This window comes from Cucurbita maxima, unplaced genomic scaffold (assembly GCF_002738345.1).
Source record: "Cucurbita maxima cultivar Rimu unplaced genomic scaffold, Cmax_1.0 Cma_Scf00011, whole genome shotgun sequence".
Classification (NCBI taxonomy): Eukaryota; Viridiplantae; Streptophyta; class Magnoliopsida; order Cucurbitales; family Cucurbitaceae; genus Cucurbita; species Cucurbita maxima.
The window spans coordinates 334,707-352,523 of NW_019272027.1; the positions used below are offsets into that span (position 1 = coordinate 334,707).

General features: G+C 35.4%; 4 protein-coding genes and 1 long non-coding RNA gene across 5 annotated transcripts in view; 2 read left to right on the forward strand and 3 right to left on the reverse strand.

Annotated features, from left to right (window-relative positions):
* LOC111486292 (phospholipid-transporting ATPase 2-like) overlaps positions 1-2,635 on the reverse strand; it is a 10,997-nt gene extending 8,362 nt beyond the window's left edge. Inside the window, exons 1-4 of the mRNA XM_023133358.1 lie at positions 2,379-2,635; positions 1,345-1,575; positions 690-903; positions 265-381 (exon numbers count right to left, since the gene is read on the reverse strand). Of these exons, the coding sequence (XP_022989126.1) occupies positions 265-381; positions 690-903; positions 1,345-1,469 (456 nt within the window). The 5' untranslated portion in view covers positions 1,470-1,575; positions 2,379-2,635. The remainder of the gene's footprint in view (positions 1-264; positions 382-689; positions 904-1,344; positions 1,576-2,378) is intronic.
* A 2,643-nt stretch (positions 2,636-5,278) lies between these two features.
* LOC111486294 (ethylene-responsive transcription factor 4-like) lies at positions 5,279-6,306 on the reverse strand. The gene has a single exon (XM_023133361.1). It carries the CDS (start codon positions 6,202-6,204, stop codon positions 5,566-5,568), a length of 639 nt encoding a protein of 212 aa, XP_022989129.1. The 5' UTR covers positions 6,205-6,306; the 3' UTR covers positions 5,279-5,565.
* Positions 6,307-8,853: 2,547 nt separating this feature from the next.
* On the reverse strand, positions 8,854-11,862 carry LOC111486295. Its single transcript, XR_002718842.1, has 4 exons — positions 11,773-11,862; positions 9,526-9,603; positions 9,347-9,445; positions 8,854-9,214 (listed from the first exon to the last, which is right to left on the reverse strand). It is a non-coding gene; the product is annotated as an uncharacterized LOC111486295 (long non-coding RNA).
* LOC111486293 (E3 ubiquitin-protein ligase EL5) lies at positions 11,376-13,428 on the forward strand. The gene is made up of 3 exons (XM_023133360.1): positions 11,376-11,596; positions 11,795-11,940; positions 12,578-13,428. Exons 1-3 carry the CDS (start codon positions 11,468-11,470, stop codon positions 13,149-13,151), a joined length of 849 nt encoding a protein of 282 aa, XP_022989128.1. The 5' UTR covers positions 11,376-11,467; the 3' UTR covers positions 13,152-13,428.
* Positions 13,429-14,210: 782 nt separating this feature from the next.
* LOC111486297 (ATP-dependent zinc metalloprotease FTSH 2, chloroplastic-like) lies at positions 14,211-17,740 on the forward strand. The gene is made up of 5 exons (XM_023133363.1): positions 14,211-14,392; positions 14,919-16,114; positions 16,207-16,520; positions 16,871-17,111; positions 17,211-17,740. Exons 2-5 carry the CDS (start codon positions 14,921-14,923, stop codon positions 17,550-17,552), a joined length of 2,091 nt encoding a protein of 696 aa, XP_022989131.1. The 5' UTR covers positions 14,211-14,392; positions 14,919-14,920; the 3' UTR covers positions 17,553-17,740.
* Positions 17,741-17,817: the final 77 nt, after the last annotated feature.

Sequence of the window (17,817 nt, forward strand, 5' to 3'; positions counted from 1 at the left end):
TTTTTTTTTTTTTTTTTTTTTTTTTTTTTTTTTTTTTTTTTTTTTTTTTTTTTTTTTTTTTTTTTTTGAGTAATACGTAATAGGAATAAGAACTTTTGTCTTTTAATAACGTGGACTTGACATTCCACTATTTTTTTATTTAATAAGACGGTATGAACAAAAAAAAAACATGGATTCTAGATCACATTATAGAGCCATATGAAAAGAAGGTAAGTGATCAAAAACGTAATCCAAATCAGCAAACACATGAACATCCATACTAACCTCTATATAGCAAATTCCTTGAGAATCGGAGGTGCCAATCAAAACAAGATCCGAAGGCACTTCATCATTCTCCCTGAGCCATACTAAATCACCAACATGAATATCTTGTGCTTGAATCTACAAGTAAAAGCCAAGAAGCTAAGAGAATACAACAAAGTTGACATTAAAGAAAGGACGGTAACCTCCACAACTATGCTAGAATCCTAATTCCTTAATCTGTTATATATCAATTGGCTATTCATTAGCGCCATAAAAGATCCAACTACTAGTTAACATGATGTAAAAATATATTTGAAGATCTTCGAAGGAAGTAGATTTAATTAACAAACAGCCTACTAGAAGAAATGCAACAAATTAATAATTTGATCTTTTTTATATATGAAAAGGAAGTCATGCTAAATCAAAATATTGAGAGAGATTCCTACAATTTTTCTGGTACCCTGCCTCACAACCCAAACTTCTTTCTCATTTGCTTTTTTGTCTGATAAATATCTATTGTAATCATCCCATGCCTCTTTTGTTGCAGACACAGAAAAAATGAAGATAAGAGGACCCCATGTACTGGCGGGGTTTACTGGAGTTATAAGTGGCCATAATTGTAGGCACGCAATTAACAAAAAGTATTGGTTCATGAAGCGTCTGAAAACAAAGGAAAATAAAACTTGTTAGGAATGAGAAAATGCATGTATAATTCAAGAGCATCTACCAGCTAGGTATAAATGATATAAAACTGGAAAATACATCAGCAGGTTGTTCACAGTAGAAAGTTGCAAAAAATATAGACTGCTATATTGTTAGTTTTGACAACACAGCTCAGCAGTAGCCACTTTAAGACACAAAAACAGAAGATTTTCAAAAATGGACAAAAGAAGACAAAATAGTAATAAGGTTAACTCCAGAGAAAAGTATACAGAGGAAAGCTAGGGCCAATCAGGTAAGAAAATGAAATATCCATTGTTATTCTCAATCAATTAGATAAGCTAATGAGATCAAGAATCATATGAAATCTGGAATATAATTTTACGGGAACTAAAGAGAATTTGGTAAGATCTAATAAGAACTACTACAATGAAAAATTACCTGAACTGTTCCCATAAATTTTTTGGGAGAAAGTTCAATAAAGTGTATTTCCGGTTCGAAATGCGATTATCGCAGTAAAGATCATTTGATGGTTCATCGTCATTGATGTAAACGAAACGCTTCATCGTTTTATCTTGAAGAACACTATCAAATTCAATTTTCTTTTTAAGTCCAATGTTGTCCTTATCTGTGTCGATAAGCTCTGCTGCAGTAATTTACGAATTTGACATCCTGCGAGAGAGGGGGTACAATTTCAATTTCATATATAGCTGTCAATCCTAAAATGCCATAGAAAGATCATACAGAAAGTTATGCAAATATGAAACAAATGACAACATTTCTGTTGCCCTTTCTCTCTGAATAATCACGATTGTCTAGCCTGGTATATTTATGCAAGAATTTTGATATAAATTTAAAAAGAAAAAGGAAAAAGATAGAGAAAAAGAAAGAAAGAAACAGCGGCAAAGTCAAATCAAACTTGCTATGGGCTATCTATGCCAAACAAGTTCATGGATGACATTAACTTGTTATCTAACAGAAACTTAGTACCAATGTGTTTAAGTAGTTGTCCAATAGAAACTACGTAACGATCTTTTTAATGGAGATGAAAATGACTTTTAGTTAATGAACGTTGCCTCGATCAAACGGCAAGTTCAACTCTCTAAACCATTAACCTTGTTATTTCTCTTCAAGCAGAAATTTATCAATGCCATTACAGTTTTCTAACAGAGTCGATTAAAAAACAATACAGTACTCATCAAAAACCTCGACCAGCGAAACGCCACCGCCGATTACCTAATAACGGAGATTTCTGAATATCAAACGATACGAATTCATGAATGGAATCCTCGACTACGGGTATATTATGCTATAGCCAATTCCAGTAAACGAATCTAACATCGTAGACGCACTGATATAAAGAAATGATGACAATAATGTGTAAAAAATCGATCCAAAATTGAAAATAATTTGAAGGAAAAAGAAACCAGCAGACTCGAATACGGATTCATAAGAAGAAATAACGTGAATCGTACCTCAATCGCCATGTGTTGAAGATCACTTGATTCTTATGCATCCAGTTCTTCTAGTCCCCGCGTCAATCTCTCTCTCTCTCTCTCTCTCTCTAACCACTCTGAGATTGAAGAACGTCCATGGCAGCTCAAAATGAACATTGAAATGTGCATTCTACATATCGTGTACCTCGGAGAACGGTACGCGCGGATGACACACCGTTGGATTTTCTTATCGCCCCGTATCAGAAAAATTTAACGGTAGAGATGAGACGAACGCCGATCTTAGATGATCGCGCAGATTCTCTGTCCTTCCTTTGTTCCTTCGCGCTTCCACTTTGGAATGGATTGCCCACGACTTTCCTTTGTGTTTTAATTCTCAACACTTTATTTACCAAAATGCCCTTCTCAACGTTTTATTTGCAAAAAGTGGCCAATTTTCTACTCCGATCAGAATTCTTATAAACATCCGCCTAATTTATAAAATTTGTATTACACTCTCTATTCCCTCAAATGTTGGTTCGATTTTTTTCGATTTGGACTGGATTGAATTTTTGGGGGTCGACATTTTTTTTCGACAGGTCAACCAAAACTATTCGACAATAGGGTTACGATCCAACTCGACGCAACTTTATTTTTAAGATTGTTATGAAAAATAATAATATTTACCATTTGTAACAAATGATAGTAATACGTTGTTACCTGTGATATTTGAACTTTATAAAATTTTAGTTATTAACATAGTATACACGGTAGATAACTATACTTCTTTAAATAATTTAAAAAAAATAACCCGACAACCTAACCTAACTCAAAAATAAAGTGTTAGGTTTCGTTGAACTGTGAACTCTATTCCAGTTGCTCGAGTCACCAATCTGATTAAAAGAATATCTAACTCAACATACGCGCTTGAATTTTCTACCTTCAGCTATGATTAAATTTAAAAAAAAAATGTCAAATTTATTAAATAAAAACTCGGGTATAATTGTAAAAAAAAACTTCATTTGTTTTAATATTTACTCTTTCTAATAATAATAATACAAACAATTATTTACGTATAATTAAAATTAAAAAATATAATATTTAAATATATAAAATTAAAAAAATATATATATATTCTCAAAGCTCATAATAAAAAGCAAAAAAATCATATTAAGCTATCTAATTAAAAATATTTCAAATTTTTAATCATATAATTCAAATTTCAAACACATTCAATTATCTAAATCATTAAAAATATAAATATATTATAATATCTTTATATGTTTTATATTAAAAAAAAAAAAGAGTAAATTATCCAACTAAAAGGCCATCCCACCATAAGAACATGAAAAAATGGGCCATGTTCGGTACCCTGCGATTGGCCCAATAATCCAAAAAATGATTTATTTCTTTCCATTTATAGGTCGGATATAAATAATTTGATAATTTTCTAAAATGTAATAAAGTTTAATTTTGAATAATATAATTGAATTATTTATAAATAAAAAAAATCAATAAATTAAGGACGTAACGCTTAACGTTCCGTACCCAACTGGTCTCCCTTATAATCGTGGATGCTTTAACGACTTTACGCAACCCCGATACGCTTCACCCACTCAATAATCTTTTTCCTTTAATAATAATAAAAATAAAAAAAACAAAAAACAAAAAACAGAGTTATTTATTTCTTGATTTTACTTTATTTTTGTACTACACAAATTATTTTTTTTTTACCCCTGAAATAAGAATAAATTGAAACCACGTTTAAATAATAATGCTATCCTTTGTCAACCAAACAAGTTTAAAAAATTTGAATTTCTATCTATATCAATAACGGGTATGTTATTATTATTATTATTATTATTACTTAAAATCATTTCAATTAAATTTTAAAATTATTTTATTAAGAACATGAAAATCATTGTAATAAATTATGAAAAAGTGAATTTACCTTTGAGGACAAAGTTTTATAGATGATAAAATGCATGAAGTACATGTAATTATACTATTGTAATTAAACTCTTAATTCAATACATGGGTTGTTTCTTTTTCGGACAGGGGCAGAAGTGTAATTTTGCAATAGCCGAATTTGCCATAAAGGGAAAAAAAAAAACAAAATATTGGTTCGATGCAGAGATCTGATGGTGCCAACAAAGTCCATTTTTTCATCATGCATGCATCCCTATGGCTACGTGTTTCCAATAACAGAAAGGAAAAAAAAATTGTAATAAATAAATAAAGTTATATTATTAAAAAAAAAGTGCTCCAAACTTTATCTTTATTTCAAAGTACATTTACTCATTTTTAAGTTTAAGAATATTTTTAGATTTTATTGTTGAGATTAATTACAAAATTATGTTTTTATCAATTTTTAATCCTAAATAAAATAAAGGAGGAGGGAACGGAATCATCTCCGCAGATTCCGGCGACGGCAGATAATGAGCGGTCCCACCAGCTGGAACCGCCACCTCACGGCAGTGTCTCAAGAGGTGGTTTGGCGTTTCATTCTCACCGGTGGGGCCCACCACTGTCTCCCATCTCTCCCGCCTCCACAATTTCTCGTCGCTTACTTGGAAACCACAAGACTTTTTTAAAAGAGAAATAATTAATTGGGACGGCACAAACACGAGAAAAGTACACGTGCCGTCCAACGCGGAATTCCTTATGTGGACCCATTTAAATTAAATTTGTGTTAAATTGCCGTTTCGGTCTCTTCTCACACTTATTCTACTCTATTCCCTGTACTGCCCCAAATTCAAAATTCACCACGTAACCATTATTTTAATTATTTTTTATTTTTTCTTTACAGACCTTGGCCGAACCCACACGTGTCAGTCAACCCCGTAAAAGAGCCGAAAATCGCGTAAATTCTCACCCTCTCCATATATAAATATATACATTTAAAAATTAAAAACATAAATGCAGAATTAGAATAGGATTAAGGGGAATAATTTTGGATTAGTTGAAGCTTTATATAATTGAAGGCTATACAGTCTTCTCAGAGCATTATAACAAACAGAACTTAACGAGATACAGCCGTTGGATTAAAACTTAGATCTCCCACAAGCTGCCACCAAAATAAAATTAAAAGAAAAAAAACCCTATTTTTTATTTTTCATTTTTCTTTACAGTACGTTAATTTTTTTGTTCTATTTCTAAAGATCTAACTAAATTAATTTTTTTTTTTTTTAAAAAATCCAAAACAAAAAGGACAAAATTAGCGGAGAAATCAAGCATCCACGGGCGGAGCGAGATTAAGATCGAGATTGAGAATTTCCTTCGCCGGCCGGCAGTCAACCACGGACAATGAATCCGATTTGGTCTGGATCTCGCCGGCGAACCTTGCCGAATCGTACCGAATAGGATAGCCCTGAGCAACAAACTCAGGTCGAACAAAAGCATCCATGAACAAAACAGGACGAGCGCTACCGCCTCCGCCGACTTGATGCAAAAACTGCGGCTGAATGAACGGAAAAGTTCGTGCGACGCCGTAGCTACGGACGATCTCCGGTGAGGGAGTTTTTTCTTGGCTGGAGGAGGAAGAGGATTCGACGGTGCTGCTAGGGCTAGGGCTTTGGCTGATCTTGCGAGGAGAAACGTCGATCAACTCATCAGGTAGAGGGAAATTGGTTTTAGCTTTTGCGCCGCGGAACTGGCGCGCGGCGTTATCGTAAGCATACGCCGCCTCCTCTGCCGTATCGAAGGTTCCGAGCCAAACGCGGCTCTTCTTGCCAGGATCTCGGATCTCGGCGGCGTATCGGCCCCAAGGCCTCTTACGAACGCCTCGGAAATGGAGTTCTCTGGCATTGTTGTTGGTGTTGCAGAGAGGAGGAAGCTTTTTGGCGGTGGATTTCTCTTTGGAAACCATGGCGGTTGAAGGAATTAATTTGGTGTTCTTGCGACGGAGAGTGGTTGACGGATCTGAGTAGGATGTTTCTAATTGAACTGATTTCGGGGTAATATTCGGTGCGGTGGAAGAGTTTTTTTATAGTACCGGGAACCGGATGGGAGGTGGGCCCGGAGATGGATCAGTTTTTATTTTATTTATTTTATTTTAAAAAGGAAGCTACAAGATATAAGTGAAGCAAATGTTTGGTGAAATTTAAGGTGGTATTTAAAAATAAAATAAAGTGGTAAAAATACTAATTTTGTTTTTCCAACTGATTTTTAGGGTTATTTTTTCTAATTTTTAATATTTTTGAGTTTATTGCTATTTTTTTTTATGAGATCTTTGTCTTTTTTTTTTTAATAAAATTATTGGAATTGTTTTGTTAACTTTTATTGTTTTTTTTAATGTTTTTTAAAGGGTACCACGAACTATTTTTTAAAAAATATTTTTATTTATTTATCTAGTTTTAAAAATATATTTTGAACTTTTAAAATGCTAAAAAAAATTATTGTTTAGATCTAAAAAGAACAATTTCAAAATTAAAAAATTATCAAACCCTTTTTAATTTTCAACTTCCTTAAAAACCATAACAAAAACTAATTTAAAGCTCAATGATGGTTGGATATTCACAAAAAATAAAAAAAAATAAAAAAAAATAAAAAAAGGAGAAAAATTCTTGTTGAGGGTCAACGGGAGGGTTGACTGAGGGGAGGGGACGCCGCCCAAGCCACGAGAAAAGGACGAGAAGACATAAAAAGAGGAAAGAGGATAATGTAAACGTAATGTCGAGTTTTATTATTATTATTATTATTACAAATAAATGTATTATTAGGGAGTAAGAGTGACGTGGCACGCGGAAATTCCTAGACTGGTTGCTTTGCAGCTGCAGGTTTCATTTAATGTTTTTTTCCTGCCGACTTCCGACTATCGTCTTACGAGCCGTTATTACGCCATTTACTTTGGGCCCTCCACTTTCACGCTCTTCTTTAGAGCGTCTACTACACGCTCCATATTTTGATGTCTAATCTCTTCTAATTTACGTTTACTTTATTGAATTTTAAAACATTATTTGTTATATTGACTTCTCCTAAAACATTTTTAATTATTGAACTTCATGTGATTGTTATAATAACACTTACTTATATTTACTACAAACATGTTCAAAATCACCTGATCAATTTGGTAAAAGTGGGCAAAAAAATTAGTCAATAATTTAGAGAAATAAAGACCAATTATAAAATTACTCTGAGACCTAAATTTTATTTTTATAAATGAAATCATAATAAAAAGAAAAAGATAAAAGTCTTGGGTGGGACATGAGACATGGGCAAAGTCTCAACAACCCTCGAAATAAATACTTAAAAAGTAAATAGTCCAAAATTGGTTTTAATAAAATAGGAAACGAATCTAAGAACGTGGTCCCCACGCGCCATTAATGGAACTGTCACCACGCTCTTCTTTGTTCTCTCTCTCTCTGGGGAAATGCCGGTTAGACCGACAGTACGTAAACAGTATCCACACCAACCATTAAAATGCTACCACGTGTCCACCTTTCCTCTTTACGCGTCTTTAAGAATGAGCCGTGTCGTACGGGTTTTTTTTTTATTTCTTTCGGTGCAATCACCTAATTACGTCTGTGTTTCCATTTATTTATTTGTTTTATTTTCCATTTCTTTTTCTTTTATATATTCTTTTGTCCTTCGTTTTTTGTTATCTCACTCACCCTTTTTTTAGGCCAATACTATATTAAGTCCATTTGGTTTCAATTCAATTTGTAAATTTAATTATAATATTTTCAATAAAATTAAAATTGATCCCTTCAGCTAATTTAAAGTTAATTTTGATTTAAATGAATTATATAATAATAATAATTATTATAATTTAAACGATACCATTAGAATATATTCTTAAAACTATAGAGTGACAATTAGCATAGTAAAAGTTAATTTTAGTCTTTATAAAAAATATACAAATTAATTTTGATATATAATAAATTAAATTTAAATCATAGAAAATAAAATTATATTTTATTGGTTTATATTTTTGCGTAAACGTGTGGGACATCGTGGGGATTATACGAAGGTGACGGCTTCTTATTACTTCGAAACTACATGGAAATTGCCCAGATTCTCTTTAATTTTTTTTATTAATAATTGATTAATTAATTAATTAATTTCACATGCAATTTTTTTTTTTTTTTAAAATAATAATTTGGAAAGCTTCTAGTAAAAGTGTAGACCAAGCCTATTTGTACTGCCTGAAGCCTGTTTTTATACACTTTGTATTTTAATATTAAAGTATTTTATTAAACATGAAATTTGAGTAAAAGGGTATCAAATTTTGGGATTAAACATGCAAACGCTACTCATGAATGATAGAGTTAATACTTGTGTAGGTTCCAATGTTCAACATGTTGGATGATGAAAGTCTCACATCGGTTAATTTAGGGAATGATCATGGGTTTATAAGTGAGAAATACTAACTCTATTGGTATGAGGCCTTTTGGGAAGCCCAAAGTAAAGCCATGAGAACTTATGCTCAAAGTGGACAATATCATACCATTGTGGAGAGTCGTGTTCGTCTAACACAACATACCTTTTGAAATTGTTGTAATTAAAATATTTAAAATCCTAATATAATAATTAATGAAATTTTAGGGGTTTTTTTTTGTGGTAATAATTAATTTTGTAGGTAAAAATATAAAGCTAAAAAGAGGCAGGAGGACTTACAGGTCATTTCTGCAAAGGGTTGCTGCGCCAAGTTAGGTGTAGAGGGCTACAAGTGGGCATTATTAGGCGCCACCCGTTGCCCCATTCACAGCCTTTGTTCAGATTGAATTCAGCTAAGCTAAGCTGATTTTGATACGAAACCGATAGAGATGTCACATGTCTGTCATGATGGGTCACGTGGCCAGCAGAAGTCACAAATCTCGATATAATAGAATAGAATAGCCCGTAATTTGAGGGTCACTTGTGGGCTTCATTGAAACCTGCACATTCCATTCCATATTTCAGCTCCATGGTTGGGACATCTGGCCACTTATGGATAATCATTTCAAAACAATCGTTTCTTAAGAGGAATAAGATGAGGAAAATGAGGGAAGTTCTTGAAATATATTTACTCTGTTAAGATAGGAAGAGAAGCTGCAGATGTAGACACGAGTTACGACAAAAAAAAACCCTCCTGTACTGCCTCCAAAATCAGACGAGCTAGTACATACCTAAACACACCAAATATTTTAAATTTAAATTTACCTTTCATAATAAAAAATAATTTAAACATACTTCTAATACTTCTTACTTAATCGAGAATTCTTGTCATATTTAGATCGTCATGATGAACATGGAAGAAATAAATACTATCCAGATATGAAATTAGCTGCAAAACAACAATAAAGTGGTTATGTATAAAAAGGAATGGAATTTCATCAAATTTTTGTTTTTTTTTTTTTTCATTCAATGAATTAATTATTCATATATAATCATTATTTCATTGAACTAGAATTTGATTCAACATTTTTATAAGTCCCTTACCTTTAGCAAAGCTAAGAGATAAAATTTCAAATGGCAGGTCTGTTAGAGCAAGGAATAAAATTACTGATTAAGTACATAAAATGTGCTAAATATCTATCAACCAACAACAAAATTTGATCCAAAATTACAAGTCTCGAGAGTTCCTACATCATAAACTATTTGTTTTTCTTGGTGCAGTGAAAAGGAAAGTGTATTCAAGTAAGATATTGCATCTCTGGACAATTTTGATGGGAGGCTTAAAGCTTTCTGCCAAAGGCATCCAAATGGTAAACTGACAAAGTAAAGCCGCATGTGAGACACAGCAGCAAGATTGTAGCGAAAGCGAGTCTTCATGGAGTAATTGTCCCACATCGATTAGAGAGGGGAACGAAGTATTCCTTATTAAGTGTGGAAACCTCTTCCTAATAGACACGTTTTAAAACCTTAAGAAGAAAGCCGAGAGAGAAAACCCAAAGTAGTAGTAATATCTAGAAGAAGCAGCCAGGAGGTTTGCCAGTTTCCTCAAGATCTTGGAGGTTTGCCAGAGACAACCAGGAGGTTTGCCTATGCTGCCACGCTTGAAAGAGTGTGTAATAGTTCACTGATCGAACACTCTAGCGTCAAAGATGAATGGGGCTAAACGATCTATCGAAACTATGGGACGTAAAATTGCATCGGTAAAGGAACGTTCCACCTTAGAGGGAAGCACCCGCGCAAGTAGTGGTGGACAAAGTGGAAGCGAGAATGTCGGCTTGAGTAACACAAACATTGGTGAGAATCCAATGCCTCAAAAACCTAACGGTTCCTCCGCAAGATTCTACAAAAGATGAACAAGGGCCCGAGATTAGGTCAAAAGGCATAGTCGATGGACAACAGGTGAATATTCCTGTACTACCCCTTGTTGGTCCCGAGTGACGGAGGAGGCAATATTAAAAGAAAAGGCGTAGTCGATGAACAAGGGCCCGAGTGACTGTGAGTTTGGACTCTTACACTCCGAAACTAAGGATTTGATCCAAACTGAAGCCAAATTCCATGTTTGCCAACCTCATCTCCATCGTTTGTTTTTTTAGGAAGTCAGATCAAAATAATGAAAAGGGATGTGTAGGTTTCAATGGAGCAAAGAGACGTTTTTGCTTGAAAGCAAATGAACCAAAAAACTGGACATATTTGTATGCTAAGTTGTGGAATAAAGTTTATAGAATCACTCCAAGAGAGTCCCACCTTCGACGTTGCAGAGCCAAGGATAACGAACTTTCCATTAGAATGCTTCTAAAAAGATGGCTACTTGTCTGGTTGATTACTACTCAACAAAGGAGAGAGAGAGGTTCTATGGCTGAAGCAAAGACTTGAATTCATCTTTGGAATGTAAACATCCAACAATCTTAATGTGTAAAATCAGCAATGAAAATGAAGGTTCCACAGAACAAGATTCCTTTCTCTAATTCCAAAACGAATATTTTCCCCCTAATTTAAAATCTTCAAGCACCTCTATCTGGGAAAGCAAGCAAATCTATAGTGGAGTGGGAATCAAACTTAAAGTCATTTACGTGGGAATACGATAACCAAGCACAAAAAAAGAAAAAGGACGGATAAACGATGATGGCAAGGAGGAATATATATTCTCACTTGGATTAATTATCCATCTTCAAGCAGTGAAGGAGCTATAAAATCCCAAACACTCGAAACCAACAACTTGATATCTAAGAGATTAAAGACGAAACTTCTGCAAAATGAGCAGACGTTCTACTAATTTTCCTCCAGGACTATGGCGGGCTAGAAGGGAATATGATCGCCAGAGATATAACACAAATGATTCAAACCGTATGAGCTCCACATCGCCACACCCTCAACCATTTCAGGTCAGCAGGTTAATAATTCTTTTGTTTTGCAATGAACTATTATCCTATAATATTATTTGCAGGCGGTAAAAAGAACACATGTAAATCAAATCAAATTCCATATGAATAGTTCACCTAGTTTTTCTCAGAAATGTGTTAGTAGGAAAGAAGCTAAAGAGATTGTAACAATCGTATACCTCATTGTTCATGTGCTTTCAGAATTCATCTAGAGATACAGAGCCAATTCCATCGCGGCCTACTAGGGGGATAGATCCAGTTCCATCTCGGCCTACTAGGGAGCTAGATCCAATTCCATGGCGGCCTACCGGGGGAGCAATGATTGCAAGATTGTTAGAAATTGTCGGGTAATCAGATAACTCAAAAACTTAGTAGATTTTGTTAGGTGTTGTTTGGTGTTTTGCACTGAATTATATGCAATCCGAAGAAACTGATATTGCAGATTCATTTCATATGATGTGAAATTAAAGAATTAGAGGCCAAGCAAAGTTTGTGGTATATTGCCTGAAAATAACATGAACTAGTATCTAACTCAGTAAGATAACTTGACAGAGCATTCAGAAGTACATGAATTTCACTAATGGAAGAAATTGAGGAAACAAATCATGCAAATTATGAAGTGTCAGAAATGTGACTGAGCTCCAGTTCCTCCTCAGCTGGAGACTGTTTCGTTGGAGATTCTTTTACACAAGGGAGTTCAACAAGATTCAACACTCTTAACGCATTAGGCATAAATTTGTTCACCAATAATCTCTATTTACAAGTTGCAGGGAAAACGAATAATGTCATTCTCATTCATTTGATTGAATTGCTTATAATATATAGCACAGCATTCAAATTTTGTCATGACCAACATCGAAATTCTTGAGAATATCAGTTAATTTCAGAGAAAATATACTTACATTGCTCTCATATCCTGCAAGTAAAATCCATATCCTCCATAGTGTGTTGATGTGATTCATTCACTTTTTGAGAAATTTTCAGTCAGCTAGAAGATCCACCAGCCATAGTCAGAATCATTACCCACTCCAGACCGAGGCAGATCGAGGCCAGCTCAAGACCGGCAGAACTGTACAGGCCAACTCCAAGATCCGAAGGAAACTCCACGCTAACATCTGAAGAACAAAATATGGCGCTGAATAAGCTCAAGAAAAAAGTCTATGATCCTCCAAACAACGCAAGTAGGAGAATAAGCTTCTATTACAGAGAGAATAACAGGAGAAATTACAATGAAAGGAGAAACGGTGAAAATGATGAAGACGGCAAGAGATGCGCCGTTTGCCTTGAAGATTTCCAGCCGAAAGAGGAAGTGATGACGACGCCCTGCAACCATATGTTTCACGAAGAATGCATAGTGCCATGGGTGAAGAGCCATGGCCAATGTCCGAATTGCAGATTCACCTTGTTCGAACGAACAGTGCGAAGAGAAGCTTCGTCCAACAACACTGCATCGATTGCGTCGGGTAGTAACCTAGTCGACGACGAGCTCGTGTACTTAATACGAGCCATGGAAGATTCTCTGATGCTGCGAAATCTGACCGGATTGTGGGGAGAATGAGGCGCCATCTCGAATTTCCTCTGAAATCAACATGATAAATGCCAAAAAAAATTTCAAGGATTGATGAAATACAATCTCCAAAAATTATTGTTGCTCTTTGAACATGAAATAACTCGACGTGTGAGCTCGATGTGACCATGAATGCTCCTCTCGCCGATGGCGTTTTCGATCGATTAAGCTTCTACTTGATCTTGGCAGTATAATTCTTTGCTAGAATGTGCTGATCATGAATCATTATATATTAAAATAAAATCCTTGGCGCCAAATTTCCAAATTATTTTTCCTCCCATTTTAAAATCTTGCGAAATTTTTTTCCCCTTAATTTTATTTCATTTTCTTAAATGATATTATTAGTTATTATTTGTATAAGAATTTGCCTACAAAAACATTTTTTATTAAGCTCGTTTCCATTTTAATATCACGAAATTCATAGACGAATGATGTTCAAGTTTGTTGAACTTCACCCATCAAATGAGTAAAATAAACGTCCCAAAAGTTTAGGTTTAGGCTACTTTTTCTTCATGGGTAAAAAAAATAGGTTTTTTATGTTAAAAATTATTAAAAATATATTTTAAAGTAATTTTTAACGTGATAATTAGAATTACTCTTAAACACGTTTTTAATCATCAAATCTAGTTTTATTATAATATCTCAGCTCGTTATAGGCACACTTTCCGATCAAGATTCGAATTTTTTAATCTTTTGATTGATTATATATGTCTTGACTATGTGTTTTTTTTTTTTTTTCCTTAAATTATAAAATTTATGAAAAAATTTCATAAATTATTTAACAAAAATGGTGCATATCAAGTGATTAAGGTAAAATAATTATAAGAGTATTTGAATTTTTTATTTTTTAATGGCTTTTAATAAAATTTTGAAAAATATTATATTTATAAAGCATTTTTTTAAATTTAAAAATTCACAACCTTTGCCAAGTCACGGTTGGAGATTTAAATTTAATAATTATATTCTATTTTTTTAAATCACGGTTCGAGATTTTTTCTTCAATAGGAAAAGGGAAAAAACCCAAAAAAAATATCGGCAAGAAACGGCGACAAAGCAACCACAGAGATAAGACCACGTATTCATTTCTTAAACCACATCCGTCCTCTTTAAGAGCTCCGGCGTCGGATCCCAGTCGTAGAATCCTCTCTAGTCTCCGCCATTACATTGATTCACTCATACCATTTCGCTACTTTTCCTCTTTCCGGAACTCCTGCTCTGTGAAGAGTTGTAAGGTAAGTTCCTCTTTAGTTTCGTTTTTCAATGGTTTTCCTGTGTTCTCTCTCGATGTGAAGGTTTTTGTGATTTGTATCGGCGCCTGGTTGGTGGTTAACAGTTACTGAAGCAATTTTCCAATTTAATTTCTGGAATTTCACCTTGAAATCGTTGTATTGACCGAAATAGTGACTACTGTGAGTGTTTTTTATTCGAATTCGAAGTTATGGTTGCTATATATTAGTACCGTGCTTGAAACGTTTGGTTCTATGTTACTCTTTTGATCTAGAAATAATAGCTTGAAGGTGGAGTCGCGATTTTAGCTGTTTCTAGTTCTGTCATGATTGAATCGTCATATTTCATGAACAAACTTTCTACTTCGTTTTAATGGATTAGATATTAGCACTGGAGAGACGATTTTATTGTTAAACTCATTAATTGTCTGAGATTTGTATGGCTCAATGTGGAGAAATAGGCACGAGCTATAGAGTATGTGATGCTTTAAACCTTTTTGGGAAGTTTTAATCAAACTTCTTTGTTTTCCAGATATGGCTGCCTCTTCTGCATCTGCATGTCTTGTGGGGAATGGTATGCCCTCCCACTGTTCCAAATCAAATCTGCGCAAGTTTTTATATAGCAGGCGATTAGTCCCTTCTACAAGCCTTCAATCATTTGGTAAAACGGCTAAAGCTGGTGTGGTAAAGGCATCCCTGGAATCAAAGCAGAATGAAGGAAGGAGAGATTTTCTAAAGTTATTGCTTGGAAATGTTGGAGTTGGTTCATCCGTTTTATTGGGAAGTGGGAGGGCCAATGCTGATGACCAAGGGGTATCTTCATCTAGGATGTCTTATTCTAGGTTCTTGGAATATCTGGACAAGGATAGAGTGAAGAAAGTAGATCTATTTGAAAATGGAACTATAGCAATTGTCGAGGCTGTCTCCCCCGAATTGGGCAACCGGGTGCAGCGTGTTCGTGTACAGCTTCCAGGTCTCAGCCAGGAGCTTCTTCAGAAGTTTAGGGAGAAGAATATTGACTTTGCTGCACATAATGCTCAAGAGGATTCAGGCTCTCTGTTATTCAACTTAATTGGGAATTTAGCTTTCCCACTTATCTTGATTGGAGGGCTATTCCTTCTATCAAGGCGTTCATCTGGAGGGTTGGGAGGTCCTGGTGGGCCTGGATTCCCTCTTGCTTTTGGTCAATCCAAGGCAAAATTCCAAATGGAACCAAATACTGGTGTGACTTTTGATGATGTTGCTGGAGTAGATGAAGCCAAGCAGGATTTCATGGAGGTGGTGGAGTTTCTAAAGAAGCCCGAGAGGTTCACTGCTGTTGGAGCTCGCATTCCCAAAGGTGTTCTTCTCGTTGGTCCTCCAGGAACTGGAAAGACCTTGCTAGCCAAGGCTATTGCTGGTGAAGCAGGAGTCCCATTTTTCTCCATTTCAGGTTCTGAGTTCGTTGAGATGTTTGTTGGTATCGGTGCTTCTCGAGTTCGTGATCTCTTCAAAAAGGCCAAGGAAAATGCACCTTGTATTGTATTTGTTGATGAAATTGATGCTGTTGGACGTCAAAGAGGCACTGGAATTGGTGGTGGGAATGATGAACGAGAACAAACACTTAACCAGCTTCTAACTGAAATGGATGGGTTTGAGGGAAACACTGGCATTATTGTAGTTGCTGCCACGAACAGAGCAGACATTCTCGACTCCGCCTTATTGAGGCCTGGACGTTTCGACCGACAGGTAATAATCATTCCATTGTTGAAGTTCATGTTTGAGTTAGTACTTATTAGAGGGGAAAAAAAAACTTGAATATGGTACTCTAATGCATGCAGGTAAGTGTTGACGTCCCTGACATAAAGGGGAGGACAGAAATTTTAAAGGTTCATGCTAGTAACAAGAAGTTCGATGGTGATGTTAGCCTCGACGTTGTAGCCATGAGAACGCCTGGTTTTAGTGGGGCTGATCTTGCAAACCTCTTGAATGAGGCTGCCATATTGGCTGGACGCCGTGGTAAGGCTGCCATTTCAACTAAAGAGATTGATGATTCAATCGATCGGATTGTGGCTGGTATGGAAGGAACTGTAATGACTGACGGGAAGAGCAAAAGCCTCGTGGCATACCATGAAGTCGGACATGCCATTTGTGGGTAAGTTATCCGTTTCATCGTTTTGATAACTGTAACGACCCTAGATTACTACTAGAGTCGCTACCATTATTACAGCGTAATAATTTCTATGTGAAAATTAGCATTTAGTTACATCATCATAGCATAACAAAATCAGCTTTTGACAGAGTTCGTTGCATAATCCTTACCTTGATCTAATCGATTGTGCTCTTTCATTTAAATTATCTGCCTGAATTCAAGATGTTGCACTATTTTGATCCAAAGAAATATTTCAAACCGTGAGGATTAGCCTTACAATGCCATGTGATTTGTACAAGCCTTTCCAGAGTTCTAGTCAAGGCTTAACATGTTTTATCACTTCTTCCATGCAGTACTTTGACTCCAGGACATGACCCTGTTCAGAAGGTGACCTTAGTTCCACGTGGTCAGGCGCGCGGTCTTACGTGGTTTATTCCTTCCGACGATCCAACCTTGATCTCGAAGCAACAACTCTTTGCTAGAATTGTGGGCGGATTAGGCGGCAGGGCTGCCGAGGAAGTAATCTTCGGTGAGCCTGAGGTGACAACAGGTGCAGCAGGTGACCTGCAACAGATCACTGGTTTGGCCAAACAGGCAAGTTCTCAACACAATTCATCATTTTTGAGTTCCTATGGTCATTTTCTTCAATCCATTTCTGAATCCTGTCTGCTTTGCTTGTTGGTTTGTTTGCAGATGGTTGTCACATTTGGGATGTCTGAAATAGGTCCATGGTCTCTTATGGACTCTGCTCAAAGTGGTGATGTTATAATGAGAATGATGGCTAGGAACTCCATGTCCGAAAAGCTTGCCGAGGACATCGATGCAGCCATCAAAAGAATATCCGATGGAGCTTACGAAATTGCATTGGCTCACATTAGGAACAACCGCGAGGCCATTGACAAGCTTGTTGAAGTCCTACTTGAGAAGGAAACAATATCAGGAGACGAATTTCGGGCTATTCTCTCGGAATTCGTAGAAATCCCGGTCGAAAACAGAGTTGTTCCTTCTTCAGCATCTACACCAGTTGCCGTTTAAACAACTTCAAAACATACTGTAATTACCATCGACAAGTATTTGTACGTATCGAAGTGTACTATATAGTCTTCGGTCACTTGTAATTAAGAGAGTTGAAATAGCCATTTGATCTCTTGAAAACACAAGCAGATTCGTAATTTCGCCTCGAGTATTTGTTTCATAGTAATAACTCGAAACATTCTTTTTCCTTCTACAACTATCCTCAGTTATGATATCCTCTAACCAGCCAACTGCAGTGGCTCTTATTAGAATACATGTACAAATG

Bases quoted from the DNA above. Each gene is read 5' to 3' on its own strand.
- LOC111486294 (XM_023133361.1), bottom strand. From the start codon at position 6,204: ATGGTTTCCAAAGAGAAATCCACCGCCAAAAAGCTTCCTCCTCTCTGC.
- LOC111486293 (XM_023133360.1), top strand. From the start codon at position 11,468: ATGAGCAGACGTTCTACTAATTTTCCTCCAGGACTATGGCGGGCTAGA. The intron at 11,597-11,794 runs GTCAGCAGGTTA...ATGTGCTTTCAG, and splicing joins CACACCCTCAACCATTTCAG to AATTCATCTAGAGATACAGA. The intron at 11,941-12,577 runs GTAATCAGATAA...AGAAATTTTCAG, and splicing joins AGATTGTTAGAAATTGTCGG to TCAGCTAGAAGATCCACCAG.
- LOC111486297 (XM_023133363.1), top strand. From the start codon at position 14,921: ATGGCTGCCTCTTCTGCATCTGCATGTCTTGTGGGGAATGGTATGCCC. The intron at 16,115-16,206 runs GTAATAATCATT...TAATGCATGCAG, and splicing joins CTGGACGTTTCGACCGACAG to GTAAGTGTTGACGTCCCTGA. The intron at 17,112-17,210 runs GCAAGTTCTCAA...GTTTGTTTGCAG, and splicing joins TCACTGGTTTGGCCAAACAG to ATGGTTGTCACATTTGGGAT.